This window comes from Micromys minutus (genome assembly GCF_963924665.1).
Source record: "Micromys minutus genome assembly, contig: SCAFFOLD_576, whole genome shotgun sequence".
Lineage (NCBI taxonomy): Eukaryota > Metazoa > Chordata > Mammalia > Rodentia > Muridae > Micromys > Micromys minutus.
In genome coordinates, this window is record NW_027667793.1 from 44,934 (window position 1) to 61,531 (window position 16,598).

The 16,598-nt window shown below is 52.8% G+C and overlaps 1 protein-coding gene across 1 annotated transcript; it reads right to left on the reverse strand.

Moving 5' to 3' along the window:
* Window positions 1-225: 225 nt before the first annotated feature.
* AMOTL2 (angiomotin like 2) lies at window positions 226-14,784 on the reverse strand. The gene is made up of 10 exons (XM_080942596.1): window positions 14,657-14,784; window positions 11,778-12,570; window positions 9,222-9,522; window positions 8,198-8,342; window positions 7,878-7,970; window positions 4,709-5,004; window positions 3,795-4,108; window positions 3,194-3,408; window positions 2,707-2,883; window positions 226-2,036 (listed from the first exon to the last, which is right to left on the reverse strand). The coding sequence occupies exons 2-10, from the start codon at window positions 12,506-12,508 to the stop codon at window positions 1,978-1,980; spliced, it is 2,331 nt and encodes a 776-aa protein (XP_080798722.1). The 5' UTR covers window positions 12,509-12,570; window positions 14,657-14,784; the 3' UTR covers window positions 226-1,977.
* Between the last annotated feature and the right edge of the window lie 1,814 nt (window positions 14,785-16,598).

The window sequence follows — 16,598 nt, forward strand, 5'->3', positions numbered from 1 at the left end:
ACATGGCACTGTGTCCTTGGAGGGGGTAGACATGGGTGACCCCTCAAAACCTTCATGTTTTTTCTTTCTTTATCCTTGCACATAACCAGTCTTGTTGGAGGTGGTGGCACACAGCTGTTAAGTCCACTATTAAGGGAGGCCTTAGTGGGAGAAATTCTAGTGTGAGGGCAACGTAGACAGTGTCTCAACCAATAAATAAACAAACAGATAAACATTTCCTTATAAGAATGTTCCTTTTTTTTTTTTTTATTAAAATACTGTCATACCTGGTGGAATGCTGCAGCAATCCTGGTACAGAGTGGCGTAACAAAACGGCCATGTTTACACTTTAAATATTCATGATAACTTAAACACACAGACACATGTCATGGTCTTTGGCAGAAAAACGTTCACAGCACAAAAAAAAATACTTTAAAAGAAATACCAAATATTAATCCAAAATATATTAAGTTGTTTTTTTTTTCCTTTCACAATATTTTTTTGCCTTTTTTTTCCTTCCTTTTTTTTTTTTAAACTTTTATCTCTGTAAACAATGCACGTGAACCAGATGTATTTCTCAGCTTTACAGGGGGGGTGGGAGGGAAATTTTAAAAAAATACGCAATTGCCCAGCAAATGCAAATGTTTAAAAAAGAAACAGGGAGAACCATGGGAATGGAAGGACAGACAGAACCTCAAACAGTGAGAGAAAAACAAACAAAACAACCAGAGGAGAAAACACAAAAGATCTGAAATCCACCAATCGCTTTTTGAGCTGAATGGGGGTTGCTTTTAAGACCAGAAGTCAAAGTCACTGCTGCTGGTAGGCTGCCTTATGAGGGTACTTCTCCTAATTCCAAATAGCTGGCCCTGCTTCAGGGCTGGGGCACCAAAGCTTGAGGAGCCAGCCTCTTGGGTGCCATTCTGTGATGAAGGCACCTACTGAGGACTTTTAAGTTCACCGATCACTTTTTAACAGCATAGCTCCTTCTCCCAGTCCCTGCTGGTGGGAACAAACACATGTATGAGAACAACTTCCCTCAGTTTCTTCAAGGAGAACCTGGTGCCGGGCATGACAGATGTCCACTTGTGGTGCTCATCACATCTGGCTCAGTTTATAACCAAACTGACAGGATGTCCCAGGAATAGGAGCTGTGGAGCCATTCACAAAGGCTGGTGCTAAGAATCCCGTGGGCATTGAACACAGGGATTTAAAACAGAGGAAAGGCAACCGGTATCAAAATCCACAGCCAAGAACTAGAGGCAGAGGAACATCTGGTAGACCTGTCAGATATTTCAAGAACTGTGGCAGCAGGGGCAAGCAGAACAGCCTTGGAAGGAGAAGCTGGACCAGCATGCTTAAGCCTTCTGTTCCCAAGGAAAGAGCATTATGTACAAAACACACTGTTCTGCGGGCCTCTCGAATGGCCTCTAACCTACTCCAAAGCAAGGGGACATGTTGGTGGCTCCTGAAAGACTCATACTCCCAACAGTTCCCCAAAAGATTCAAGTCTTAGTGATCTGAAGAAGTCAGCGAGGAACTGAGGAGCAGACAGGGTTGGCTGGGGCCATGCTTAGCCACAGAACACCATGGCTGGCCTGATTATCCCTGCAGACCGTTAAACTGGTGCCCAACCATTCTTGGGAATCAGAATCTGCTCTCTCTTCCCTTCATGCCCGAATACAAACTGGCAGGACGGAGGGGGCTCAACTCCTTTCTGCTACAATAGACCTCGGGCTGCAGGTGATGTCTGCTTCTTCCTTCCTCATTGTCGTGGGAGAAATATAAGGAAAAAAACAAAAAACAAAAAACAAAACCAAACCAGTCTTCTGGGGGTGCAGTCTTTGCTAGCTCTCCTGGAATGCTCCTCTCTGAGCTCCGTGCACCAAAACCATCACTGGTTGGAGGAAATGAGGCACAGCATTTGAAGACAACAGCTGGAATGCCATGGGGGGGTGGCAGGTTTCAGGACCCCCCCCAAGGCACTGCCTCCTTCCTTCAGATCAGTATTTCCACCATGTCTGACAGATCCTGGACTCTGGTTGCAGCTACAGAGTCTGGAGAAAGACAAGAACACAAGTCTGTACTGCGTGTATTAACCACTTGCTCTCCTTAGCTCCCAACACAGGACCTTTCAACAGATTCCCTCCCCTAAGTTGCCTCAGTCCTCGGGTTCCTCTTCCCTTGCTCAACTAAGCACAAGGCTGTGCTTCCTCCCCTCAGCTGAGGAAGGATGCCTAGACTCTGAACTAGCTGGGGTGCTCGGTGGAGGGGGTGCCCCCAGGGTTAGAAGCAGGCTGCAGCATTCCTGGCATGCCTGTGGTTTTTCTGAGATCATGGGGCACACACAGGCAGCTCTGCAAGGGCAAATGCGAAATCAGAGTAGAACGAGAAAAGGCTTCCTCTAAAGTTTCTCCCTTCTGGGCTCTTCCAAATAGCTTCCCAACCCAAGATCACTGGCAGGCTCACTTGCCAACCTCCTTCATCTTAGATATTTGAACTATCAGAAGGATGTGAGGGCAACCGTGTCTTTCTCTCGAGTAGTTTTCTTTCTGAAATGGCTCAGTGACTGTCCCCCATTGAAACAACTTCCAACAACCCAACTGTGGGGCCTTTCCCACAGTGGATGAGTTTGAGGGAATTTGGGGGGAAAAAACTGGGCCCACGCTTTCCAGTTCACACCTCCAGCATGTTCTCAACCCCCATCTAACCAAGTGGGGTGCTCACCCAGAGAGGCTGTCCTCTGGCTACTGTTGCACCCCAGGAGGCTGTCGGCTTCTGAGGCCAAGGAGGCAGAGGCGCTGTCTGCAGGGCCATCGGTCTGGGTGCTTCCGTCTCTGCTCCCGTGTTTGGTGTGGGTAGGGAGAGGGGCTGTGGCCCGGGGCTCCTCAGCTGGTACACCGTCTGTAAGGAAAAACAGGCATCCATAAATACAGCGTAGAGGAGACAAGGTCCTGATGAAGGACCTCCCAAGCAAACTCGGTGGACTGCAAGATGTCTAATCGAAAGAAAAGACCCCTCTTTTGAAACGGGAATAAGTGGGGTCAGGTTGGGCACCAATGCTGTGCCCCTTCATAAGAGCCAAAGACTAAGCCAGGTACCCTAGAGGAGGGCTCAGGAAGCCCTGGTCTCAGCGGGCATCTATTCTGAGAGTCTGGTAATACGCATTCAAAATTTCCCATACTTTTCCATCCCGCTGCAAGCCTCCTCGTACCTACTGCCTGCCGGGAAGGTGCATCAGTTTGCCGCTCACTGGATGAGAGTCCTTGCCAGCCCTGAGTACCCACTGCAGCGGCAAAGATGGACGGCACTGACTTGGCGGGCCGTAGGGTGCCCTGGGTGGCCTTGCTGGGGTCTTTCCTGGAACGCTGTTGAAGAACCTTGATCACTGCATCTTTCTCTAAGATCTGGGCGTGGAGCACCTTCAACCTGTTGGGGAGGAGGTCACACTGTCAGACCCACAGGCTCAGCTCCTCCATCCCACCCACCTCACAGAAGTTGCAAAGAAACCCAGACATCCCTCACTGAGGCAGGTAGGACCTCTTGGCCTGGTAAGCCCACCTTATTATTCCAAGACTGGGATAAAGATCCCTTACAGTGGAGTAGTGGCCAGAGTTTGGGGAGATACCCACCCTCATCCAGCCCCTGCATACCAGGGATTCACTTGGGGAAACAATTGTTTATCATTTCTGGAATGTCAAGCATTTTAAGCTGCTCTGGGTGGGGCATGTTTACCAGGGACAAAGGACTGGGCAGAGCCTGCATAGCACCGTTCCATCCCTGATCAGAGACCCCAGCCTGACCCTAGAGAGTACCTGCTCTCCATCTCCTGGTGCCTGTGGTTGCCCGCCAGCAGGCCCTCGTTGAAACTGCTGCTGGGCGAAGGCTGGGGGGAATGCCTGATGAGAGTGGTGTCTCGCTGGGCAGCCGCGGTGGCGGCTGCGTCCATGGCAAACTGCCTCATGGCCCGTTCCTCCAAATACTTTTGTTCCCACTTGGTCATGTCCGCCTCTAGAGCCAGGATCTGTTCCTCCTTCTCCCGAAGCTGTTCTGACAGCCGCAGGGCACTGAGCTCGGTGGACCCACCATGGCTGCCGCCGCTGCCACCTGTGAGGGTGCCTGTCTGCCTCTGTAGAGCAAGGAATAACATGGCCAAGGGTCAAGACAAGCCTGAGGTGGGGCTTTGTTCCTCAGGCTCACATGAAGACTCTCACACATGCCCGCACCCCTTGCTACTTCCACCCTGGGGTATAGGAAATAAGCACAGGTCCTCACGTCCTCTCCTAATTTTGGTGGCCAGAAACATAGGGGCACATAGGACTAAAAAAGCAATCCTCTGATGGGAGTTGGACCGTGAGTGGAAATCACATTGAGACAACCAAGTTTTGGTCCCCCTACTTCTATGAAGTTGGGTGTGGAGACAGAACTCTATCTGGTTTGTAAACACAAGAGATGTTTATGTCCAAGCACAAACTCAGGGCACCTTCCTTCCTATTTTGGGAAGATGAGTCAGAGTGGTCCAGTCTTCTGCAGAAACATCATTACTGAGTGGTACTAAGGTACCAAATTTCTGTTATTGCCACGGTAGGGTTTGTGGTAGATCCTTTGCTATACAAGGGGCCTGAGTGGGGGGAGGGACACGGTGCAATTGTCTTTCCATGGGGACAAAGACTAGGGACCCCTTGGATTCTGCCGGATGCTGCCGGCTGCACTGGTCTTCTGGGCTTACCTGCTGCGCACGCAAGGCTTTGAGTTCCTGCTCCAGGCGCGTGCGCAGGCGCAGCTCCAGCTGCTCCCGCTTTTCACAGGCAGCCTGCAACTGTCCCAGGGCCTGCTGCAGCCGCTCCACTTTCTCCACATAGGCCTGCTTCTTGCGCAGTTCCTCCTCAGCCCGGGCAGCGCGGCTTTGTGCATTGCCCAGAGCCTGCTCCAGCAGTTCAGCACGTCGCCGCTGGTCTTCCATGGCACCACGCAGCAGTACCATCTCCCGCTCCAGCTTCTCTTGTTCCTGTTGCTGCTCATAGCCTGTCCGGGACGGAGACGTTCAAGGAGTGAGTCAGTGATGGCGGCCACCTTTACCCACTTATGGGCTCTGTACCAACAACTGCCTCTCACCCTCTGGACGCCCCCGCGAGTTACATTTCAGAGAGATATAGATTAAGGTAAGACTAAATGGCAGAGGCCGACCCCGTGACCCTTGCTGGAACAACCAAGCTAAAGTGGCCTTTCTGCTGCTCGAATTGTGCCAGGCATGGCCATCACCGACGCATATTTTCCTTAAGCTTCACGATAACTAGACTGCTCAGGCAGAAAAACGGTGCCAACCTTTTATAGATTAGGGGACTTTAACAAGGTCTTTCATTGTTTAAGCAGGAAGGGCGCTTTCTGACCTTATCACACTCAATCTAGGTAGAAACTGAGGCTCCTGCTTTATAGAGGAAGAAACACAAGAACCAAATGGCTGATGGAGATGCTTTGGCTATAATGGCTGGGCATGCAGTCCTTCCCCCTAGCTAAAAAACGAACTCTATGTGCACCCTGCAGGTGGTAGTTTCTGTTCAGTAACACTTCCGTTGCATGGTCTGGGGATCCACGTGAAGGCTCATAAGAGGATCCAAACCATGAAGTAGGAGGCTAGCCCAAAGATTTGTGTCCAAGATCTCAGCTGTCCCTGACCACTTTGCTAACTGACCGGAGGAGTCCCTGCTAAGAGAGCCTCTCCATCAAGCTGAGCCAAGGCAAGAACACGGTTGCTGTAAGCCTACAATCCACCTGGAAGGACCTGCCCTTTGGGAGTCCTGGGCTGGACCAAGAATGGCTGCCTATTTCTCTGGAGGGCTCGTAAGGGGCAGGGTTGTGGAACAAAACTTTCTTTGGTGTGAAGGAAAATACGGGGTTATTCAATGATACTTTAATACGATTGCTTATACCCTGCTGGCTTGCCAACTGGTAAGTGGGGTGGAAGGAAGAAGCCAGGTTTGGATTTAGAAACAGCATCCCCTTTCATCCACTAGCCCTATAGCTTAAGGCCTAAATAAGGTCCAGCCCCACTCCAGCTCTAGCAGTACTAGGAGGCAGATACTTCCTATCCCATTCCAGTCCAAGGTAACACCTGCCCAAAGGGTTAGGGCAGGACCAGAGTCAGGCCTCAGAGTCAGCCCCTGAAGGCCCAAAACAGACAATACAGGCAAAGCTGGGGGCTGCTGATATGACTCATAGAAGGGAAAGCCAGTGGCTTATTGGGGAATTCTATCCTCCAGGGAAAAAAGGATCAGCCTCAGCCCTTTAGGAACAGCGGTTACACAGCCAAAAATGAAAAAGCCCTGCTAATGCAAGGGTTTCTCTTAGTTTCTCGGGCTGTGGATCTAGTTTGTTTGTTTGTCTGTTTGTCTGCAGATTCCTTGTACAATTTCTAAGATACCCTGGTTGGGGGTGGGAGGCTGAGCCTGCTTAGCAGGCTCCCCACATTCAGGTCCCAGCCTCCCTTTGTGTTCATGGTCTCTCGGCCCAAAGCTAGGCTGGGCGCCGCCGGGGACCACTGTCAGGCGCACAGGGGGAGGGAACGGAGGGGGACGGGCTGGGAGCGGAACAGCCCAGCGGCTCTGGAATGCCAGGCATCCAGGTCACCCGCGGCTGCGAGATTAATGGCTCCAGCAAGAAGCCAAGAACAGCCTGGCGCTAGCTCGCTCCCTGGGGAGCGGAAACGCCTCCCGGCTGCTTCTGTCACCCTCCCAAAGACTTCCTTTCTTTGCCAGTGCCTGGGTCCAAAACCCACCCCTCCCACCAAAGCACCCCTAATCTCTTTTCCCCTAGCAAGGTAGACTCCCAAGGACAAACCCCTAGGCGACACACCTCTTTCTCCTTCACCTCCGTTCCAGAGACCTTTAACCACCCCATTTTGAAAGGTAGTAGTGGATAGCTCAGGTCTTGCCCAATCTGAGCCCATTTCCTGCCAAAGGCTTATTAGCAAGCACTCTAAGTCCCTGAAGGAAGGGGGTGGGGGCGGGCTGCTGTCCAGAAGCCCCACTCTCTAGAGTCTTCCCCTCTCTGGACACCCTAACAAAGTACTCTCACATACCCACCCTTCTTACCTACAAGTCTGCCATTTCCCCTCAATGTCCCATGCCCCCATGTTTCTGCTGTTCCCACAGATTTCCTCAGGTCACCAGGGGCTTCCTAGTCACCAAGCTTCAGCTCATGAACACTTTTCCCCTCGAATCTGTGGGAACCTGCTCCACCCTAAGGTCATCTCCCTTCCCTGCCATTTTCTGGTGAAATTCTCACCCTCTGCCCAACACCGGCCATGTGCTTATTAGCTTGGCTCCACTTATGAAGGACCAAATCGGTTAGTCTATAAAGCTTCCAGGATGCCTGAACCTCCCTGTATTTCTTTTTACTCCTCCTCCTTATTTTATTTTATTTTTGGACCTCCCTCCCTGTATTAAAGAGAAACTTTCTGAATGCTTCTTTTAGACCTGTTGACTAAACCCATTTGTGGCTATCCCAGGATGCTCTACCGGTTCCATCATCCCATGCAGCCTTCAGCCTTTCTGCTGCCTGGCATTCCTAGGAAACTCTGAAAAACCCTCACTCCCCCCCCCCCCCCCATTTAACTATTGCCAGGACTGTCATGGCCTCCCTACAGGAGGAACTAATAATGCTGCACTGAGTCCATACTGCATGGCTGAACCAGTTACTACTCCCTAGTCCCTACTCATCTTCGGAAACCACCCCCTTCCCACAGCAGCCATTCAGTGAATCTGGTCCCTAAGTACCACTCTGCAAGGAATTGGATTAAACCTCAAGGGGAAGGGAGTGGTGGTGGGAGTGGGGATCACATCATAGTGACCTCACTGCCTGTACGCCCACCCAGGTTTCTCAGCTGGTCCCCTACTCACTCTGAGCAAGCAGCTTAGCCACCATGTCCTGACTGCCCGCCTGGGCTTCCTGTGTCTTGCTTGCCAGGTGGCGGTTTGCAGATTCCAATCTCTCTGTTTCAAATAAGGAGAAAAGACGTTTTAACATCAAGGGATGCCGTTAGCCTGGGCTTTACTCTCCAGTCCTAACTGGAAGCTTGCACCCTCTAAGCGGGGAGCTGGGAGTATAAGGAGGTCCCAGATCACATCAGGCCCCACAGAACAGATTCTGAATCCCTCCCCGTCAAAAGTCTGACGGATACGTCCTCCCAACACCCCAAACCCACATGCCTGGTTCTCACCTCTGAGGTCTCGGTTGAAGTCCTGCAACCGTCTCATCTCACTGTCCATCTTGTTCCGCATGGTCTTCTCCAGAGCCTCACGCTTGGAAGAGGTCCTCATCAGGCTCTCGTGGGCCTCAGAGAGCCGCTGAATCTCATTTTCCAGCTGTAAGAGACAGACAGTAAGTTCACTGTCAGGAAAGGTCCTACAGAGAGGCCAGTGGCTCTCATGAGATAACCACAGGGCTGCAACCTCTGAGGTAGGCCAGACTGCTGTGACAGACAGCTGTTCCTAAGGAAGGACTGGATGTTGCCTGGACCCCTGAGCTAGATGCTCTTCAAGGGGGCTACCATCAGCCCGCCCCATGCCTCCAGAGGACTTTCCTTGGATGAGCACAGGTAGTTCAGCCTATCCAGAACAGTAAATGGAAGGCCTGAGGCGATTGCTAAAGTCGAACCTTAGTACACAATTGGTCAGGCTTCACTATGAGGAAGTGGGGGTGCCAGACCCCAGCCTGAGCTGCCTCTGCCCAGAGCATGTGGCTGCCCCTCCCACTTGGAAGCCACAGGTCTTCCACGTGCTCCTAGCCTGCTTGCTTTGCCAACACGTTGCTTTTTCTTTTCCCTAAGAGGAGGGGCTTTCTCTTTGGCCGGGGCTGGCCTGGAACAGACTGGCTGTTGTGTGGGTGCACAAAGGGCTCTCTGTGGGAGGTGTCCACAGGAGGGGCTGCGCAGGGCGAGGGTACAAGTGTGCAGGGAGCTAGTGAATGAGTTCTTTCTAACCACCACTGGCCAGCAACTGCTCATGCATCAGGGCAGGCCTCTTGGCTTTTCCTCAGCTGTCTGGAGTCAGCTTGGGGTGTGTGTGTGTGTGTGTGTGTGTGTGTGTGTGTGTGTGTGTGTGTGAGAGAGAGAGAGAGAGAGAGAGAGAGAGAGAGAGAGAGAGAGAGAATGAATGTGGTACAGAAGACAGTCTCATAGGCCTTCCTGCTCCTCTGCCTTCCTCTGCACCGCCCACCCCCGGGAGTGCCCTGGGAGTCCCTACCTTCTCTATGCGGCTGGCCTTCTCGGAAGTGCTCTCCAACTCTCTCTGCAACCGCTCGTTGTCCCTCTGCAGCCTGGCGTTCTCCCTCAGTACAGTTTCCATCTGGGCCAGGTGGGCACTGCCCGAGGTGGCCTGGGCACTGGGTGGTCCCTCCACTGCAGGTGGGCTGAAGGAGCTTGGGGCACCATGGCCTAGAGCGGCCGGGTGGAGCGGTGAGGAGTGCTCCTGGGGTTGCTGCAGGTACTGGTACTGCTGCTGCTGCTGCTGGAGGAACACTGGGGATACCTGGGCCTGCAGGATCCTAGAAAGAGGAGGTGAAGGAAGCTCAGAGACCAGCAAACAGACACAGACACACACTCACTCACTGGTTATTATCGCCTACGGTTGAGCCTCCCCAGCATTAGGCAGCCACCATAAGGAGGGGCTGTGCCACAGCTATGTGCCTAAGAGTCAGAGAGCAGGACCAGTGTGGGGCAGGCACTGCATCCAAATGCTCCATTCTGTCCACAGCTGCCTTAGGGATCAGCCCGAGCAACCCTGGTCGTCCTAAGCAAATACAGCTTAAATATTATCTTTCAAAACGCACCCTTGACCTTTTGAATTGGTAGAGAGTGCTAATGGCTGCCAAGTGTCACCTGTGTCTGCTAAATTACAAGGCCGGTGACAGCAGGTTCACTCGTGACTGTCTAGCCTCCATCTCTCTTGGTGAGCACCTCAGTTTATAAAGAACAAGGGACCACCTCTGAATCAGCTTAACAGCGGATCTTAGGACCGTGTTCTACTTGCCCTCGGCCGTGAGTGTAACACATCCTCCAGTCCTAGGTCTAGAGAACAGAGTGAGGCACAGGTTGTCAGAGGGGCTTTCTGGGGTCTTGTGACCAAGTGTCACAACTGCCTTCTCAGTGGTACTAAGAATTTTCTAGAAGCCTCTTGGAAGTTGGGTTTCCCTTCTGGGTTTATCATCCCCCCCCCACCCCTAGTGTTCAAAATCACCCCTCTAGCCTATGGCTCTCCTGTTCTTTGAGCCCCCCGACTCAATTCCTAAAATATTCCTCATCTGGTCAGCCAAGGATAAGCCTGCATGTGCTTTTCCCTCCTATCAGCTCCAGGGAGAGCAGGGTAGAGGGCGGGCGCTGACCTGACTAAACTGTCCCTTGCTGCCATGTGTGGCCACTCTCAAGGCAGTCTCAGAAATTGTTGCCCCCCCACCCCCCAGGCCAGGCAGACACAGCTGACATTCTTTGAGAATGATTTAGCTCCAGGTTAGAATGGTGACTCCTTCCCATTCACGCTTGCTTCTGGTTCTTCCATTTCCCACTGCCCTCCTCCCTGTCTTTTTGTTCTCCTGCAAACAACCCACTTCCTTGCCTGGATATTATCTTTTCCTGGCAGGGTTCAATAGGGCTGGTCCAAAAGAAGAAACTCTTCCTGGCTGGGAGGTGGGGATCTGGGCGTTTGGAGGCTGGAGTAAACCCACCAGGCTCCATCCTCTGGCTCCCCAAGCCCAGGGCCACCACTGTCTTCCAGAGTGAATAAAACCAATGGGTGAAAAACGGATTCAGCCAGGGTGAAGTGAGCCAGACGTTGAACCCAGAGGATCCCCAGTTAGGTTTCCCAACCTCTCCGGACCCCAAGGGAGATACAACAATGGTGCCTGCTTCTCTGGAAATGGTGCAGGGACCAGCTAAGGTGACTAAAGCAACCCCTCATTTCGAGGAACCTGGGCTCCTGCAATGATCTGGCTTCCTGCTTGCGCTCACTGGGCTCCCAGCGCTATGACCCATTCTCTAAGGCTGGTATTGATATCTCTTTGTCAATCATACCACACGTCCTTGCACGCACGCACCAAGATTTCACACTTGGTCAAGCCAAGTCACTACCCTGGTCTCTGTCTGATCATGACAAGCACAAGGGAAAACCTAATAAGTAATTAACCGGCAGCCGTTCAGAAGTGGCTTAGCAAGCCACCTAGTTTTTTCAGCCTTATTAGCAACACCTCCCAACTGACTGAGGACAACAAAAACCGGCCACTTTTTCTTAAACAACCTCCAGGAAGTTCCACCTTTGTCCTACTTAACTCGGGAGCAGTTCGGTAAGGATTCCTATTGTCTTTAATTAGTTCTTTCTAAAAAGAAAAATAAAATTCTCACCTTTGAACCCCATTCACATCCCCTGGGAGCCCTCCTTATTTGAATGCTATAAACAATGCCTGTCTATATTCTGAGTTAAAACAATGATGTCAGTTTTTTTTTTTGTTTTAGACAGTCTTTGCTAAGTAGCCCAGGATGGTGGTCTCGACTTGTGATCTTCCTGCCTTGCCTAAACATGTGCTTACTATGTTACAGGCATGTGCTACCATGACAGGAGCGGCTAAGTCCTCCTGTCCTCCAGCCCCCAGCTCTCTGTTCTCAGGACAGGAGAGAGTAGTTCTAGAGCAGACAGCCCCAGGAGCTGGTGGGGGTGCCCTGGGATTGGGATCGGGACAGTTGAGATCCATAATATATAACTTTAGGGTTCTCCTCTTGGGAGACTGAACTAGAAGAAATCCAAGGTTACCTGACTTCAGCATGCTGGAAATGTGGGCTGCTTCGCGGACGGTATCTCGGGTCAGCGACAGCTGCCGTCTCCTGAGCCATTACAGCGTGCGGGTACTGAGGTGGTGGCCCACGGGGCTCTGGGCCCTCAGCTGGGGGTCCTCGGGGTTGGGGACCTTGCTGGCTTCGGGCCAGCTGGGGGAAGCTGTGGGACGAGCTCATGTGGTTAGGGACCCGAGCACCATTTCTTTCCAAGGACAGCTGCATAAGCCGTTCACTCAAGGAGCGCACGTGGCCGTGCCTCAGCTCTCGAAGAGCCTCATCCTGTCGCCGGCTGCCTCCTGATGCCCCTCTAGGATCCCGGTCCCCGGCATGTAGCCGGGACCCTGCCTGCTGCGCTGCGTAGTACTGTGAATGGGCTTTGGCCTCCTCATAGGTGGGCAGCTCTTCGCCCTTGCTGGGCTGTGGGCAGAGCCGGTACAGCCTGTTCTCTGCCAGGTGGGTCTCTCCACCCTGATGCTCCTGGCCCTGGGGCTCCTGCCTGGTGGCCTGCTGTAGCACCTGACTGTCTTCGGGTGCTCCGATCTCCAGGGAGGCCTGGGGGCTCCCTGTGCCCCCAGCTCCGGCCCCACCCCGCAGGGCCTGCTGCTGGATAGCCAGCAGAGTTCGAGTCTCGGTCAGGTTGCCGTAGCGCAGCTGCTCCTGGATGAGGCGGTGCAGGACTGTCCCTGAGGAGTCTTCCAGTGTCCTCATGCTTCTCTGACTTGCACACACCTGCCTAGACAATGGCCAGCAGGCACCTGGTCTCAGAGCACCTAAGAGAAAGAATAGCAATCAATGGACGCACATACAAAGGAGGGAGGGGCACTTGCCCTAGCACTCTGGATAAAGGAGGTTAGGCAGGTAGGTGGTTTTACACAGGCCCAGATGCAAGCGGCAATATGTCCATCTATTGATTAAGTTTAGTTACTGAGCTTTCTGATCCCTAGTTTATCATTAATATGTGTGTGCCTCATGGGAGCTGAAATGTAAGAGGTTGAGCGCCTGGTATGCTATAAATTCTTGGCTAATGCTTATTACTGTAATGACATTTATGGAGACTTAACTGATCCTACAGAAATACACAGAAAACCAGAAGGTTATCTAATATCACAGTTCCCCCCCTGCAGTCAGCCATTACCTCCAATCTCACGAGTGACTCTAGGACAGGCCATCAGCCCACTCAGCAGCAGGACCCCAGTTTACTGGCTGATGATAAAGAATGTGACCCAGCAGGAAGAAGCCCTAAGCAAATATGATCTCCACTGACTCTTTAGAATGAAGACGCTTGAGCCACGGGGTAGGGTAGTCCACCATCCTCACCAGACCCTGGGCTCCAAGGCTGAAGATAAAATAAGCCCGAGTCTCCTTGTCACAGATGACCTTAGCAACCACCCCGCAAGGTGAGCGTCACGAGCATGGGGAATGGTGAAGGCAGCTGTGCTTTGCAGTAACTGAGCCAGCAAAACATTTTTGATGAGCATCCTTTCTTGGCGAACACGTTTGTTACTCAGAGAAGCCCCTACTTGTACCCTAGAAGTACACAGGGGATGGTCCCCCTGTATCTCTGTTGCTATTAGTAACAATCACCTATGCCAGTTGATGGGGTAATGAGGTGAAGGTGAAGACGAAGGAAGGGGTTGGGGGATGTGGCCCCTTTCTGTGCCATACTGCTAGCCCCCACCGTCCTACCTCAGTTTGGGTATGGTATGTTGGCAGAGCTGGGGGAAGGTAATAAGCCCAGAGGACACCCAAGTCGGCAACTAATGCCCCCGCCCCCACCCCAACTGCACCCTACAATGTGTAAGACTTGAGGCGTTTGTTCGCACGCAGCTTTTCCTACGCGGCATTTCCTAAGTTAATCACTGTCTGGGCTGACTCCCGCTAAGGAAGATCCGGGAGCGGCTAGAAGGAATGCAGAGCCTTCCCGACAGATTCCAGGCGCGCCAACTACGAGCCAGGCTCCCGGAGCACAAAACATTTCCGTGGCCTTTCATCGCATTCACGTCCCAATCTAATCCCCTAGATACACAATCTTTCAAATACTTATGGTTGAGCAGTTACTAAAAATCCGTACGCGGATGTTGCACCAGGACTGCTCTGGGGCCCTGCACTCGGAAAACCAGCCAACCTTTCTAAGCAAACATGAGTCTCTGGCCTTGGCCTGGGCTTCCTCCAGTAAAAGGAACCAACGCTAGCCAGCCAGGCTAGGGTTCCCGCGTTACCCACCTCAACAGAGGTGGACCATTAGCACTGGTGGCCGCCCCACTGCCCCGGGCGAGCAAAACCCACAACCGCGAGAGGTCTTTAAGCATCGTGGGTCCGCCTCGCTCCCTAACCCTCTTTGTTTTCCAAATACTTCAGCGCTGACGTCACCGGACTGGACAGCAGGCTGCATTCTTTCTAAGTGAGAGCCAGTTCGTGGCTCAGGAGAGGATTTTCCAAGGAAGACAAAGAGGAATTCTTGAGCTAGCTGAGGGTAAAAGCCACCTGTATCCCCAATCTAGGCAAAGCAGACACGGCGACCCTGTATTCGGCAAGATAAGTCTACAGCAGCTTTTCACTTGCCCCGTACGCGAGACGCACACTCCCAAATACTGGTCCTCTGTCCTTCCCCCAGTCCCAGTGGGTCGGGGAATCGTGTCCTCACCCCCCAGAAGAGCGCGAGCAGTCTGGGCTAGACAGTCACCCAGGATCGACCCTCGAAAGGGTGCACAATCTTTCCAACCCGCTCCCGGGGAGGCTCCTCCACTCCAGCTCCGATCTCCAGAAAGAGTCGGGCTGATCGCGGTGTCGGGGTGCCGCTGGGAAGCGTCCCCGCAGGCCCCGCTCACAGCCCGGAGCGCCGGGCACTTTGCTTACCGCTGCGGCCCGCCCGCTGCCGGCGCACGCAGACCCGGTTCGGCTTAGGTACGGTCGGCAACGGAGATACGCACTCGTCGGTGGCGCCGACGATCTGCTCGCTCGCGCCCCAGTGCGCAGCCTCTAGGTCAGCCCGCGCTGGAGGCGGCTGCTATGCCAGGAATGTGAGAGTTTCAGGTTCCCCCTCGGGATCAAAGCGAACCACAAATAACCTCTCAGCGCACCGCCCTCCTCCGCTCTCCGCCTCCCCCCCCCCCCCCCGCACTCCGCCTCCCGGCTCAGCCCCCGCCTTCCTCCCGGGAGGAGGCGCTGCGGCTGGCCGCTGGGCTGGCTTCAGCCTTGTCCCCTTGCCACCCTGGTCTCTGGGGCCGTACAGCATTCTCTGCCTCCTGCTGTTGGGGTTATCTTAACCTACTCGTCCCAAGATCGCCCCACCACTGTCCGCACCGGGTCCTCACCCGTCATGCCTACATGCACCGAGGAAGGGCTTCCAGGGATAAGCCTCGCACGCCTCTATAGTGGCTGCAAGAGGGGTCTGTGGCTTTTCGGAGATGGCGGGAGCACGGCAAAACTGCTTATATCCGCCCAGCTTTGACCGTGTCGCAGGCGAACCGACCCTTCAGCCCGCAGCGGCCCAACCTCTTTTCTAACCCCTACTATTTCACCCCCCAGCGGCAAACTTTGAATTGCACTTTTATTGTTTACAAACACCTTCCCCAGCTCTTTCAGATCCTGCCTCAACAGGAAGTGTGTGAATCTGTTGAACATCTGGTGGATTAAACCCACTACCCAAATGAATCAAGCCACTCGCTGGGCACTCGGTCCAACTCCGCTCCGCTTTAAGCCAAGCACGTGGCGGGCCACCACTTGCTTTTTACTCGGCCATAGGATTCTAGTCACACCCCCCCCCCCACACACACACACAAGAGTGCTCTCATTATCTCTGTAATAAATAAGAAACCAAGGCTCAGAGAGTTTAAGCAACTTACCTAGGGTCACACAGAGAGTAGCTGATGAAGCCAGGTCTCTTTTCTTGGTCCTCGGAACCCAGAGAGTCTCTGCTTCCGCCTACCTATCCCCACTTCCAGTATCTTTTCCAGTTCGTTTACACCTAGCCAAGCCTCGTTGTCTTCCGCCTCTCTGGCTTCTGGTGTTCTACTTTGGTGTGGAATCGACTTTGTCTGTCATTTGGACCCTTCTACTGCCCCCAGAAGGCTCCTCAAGCTTAGCTGCTCCGGGTCCCCTCCTCCTCCCTCCTCTGGTTAGAGCTCCCTGTGCGGGGGGGGGGGGGGGGTCCTTAGGAGTTGACCACCCCTGCTGCCTTTTGGTCCCAGCACCCACCTGGTGGTTCAAAGTATTTATACATGTAAGATAAATTAAATAAGAGTCTAAAAACAAAACAAAGAAATTGTGTATATGTTTTACTTGAGATCCAGACGTTGCATTTTAGATCCTGATTGTGTCTGAGACAGATTAGAAAATAAATGTGCCCACTGAAGGCTATCTTACAAAGAGAAACGGTGGCTTGAACACCAATGTCCCCACTAGCTGCAGTAGGTAGGAGCCTTATGACAAAGACTTAGAGAAGAGGTTCCCAGGTGTCCCCACTTCATGGGCAGCATTCTTGGAAACCCTTGGTAGTGACACTTAGGAGAGTAGGTTCAGGCACACATGCTCTGAGTTACAAAATCAGGGGAAAGGCCATATGGCGCAGTCCTGGAGTTCACTGGTGCTTGAAGGGACACTAACAAACAAACATTCCTGAGATAGTTGGAGAAAGGGGCCTGTTAAAGCAGCTACAATCCAAAGGTTCAGACCAAGACAGGCCCCATGTCAGTTTATGTACATAGCTCAAAGGGACACAGTAGGGAGGAGTCTCCAATGGAATGTATACACATTTTTTTTTTTGTCTCCTCTTTGCAAGAAGGATAAAGGGCGGGGC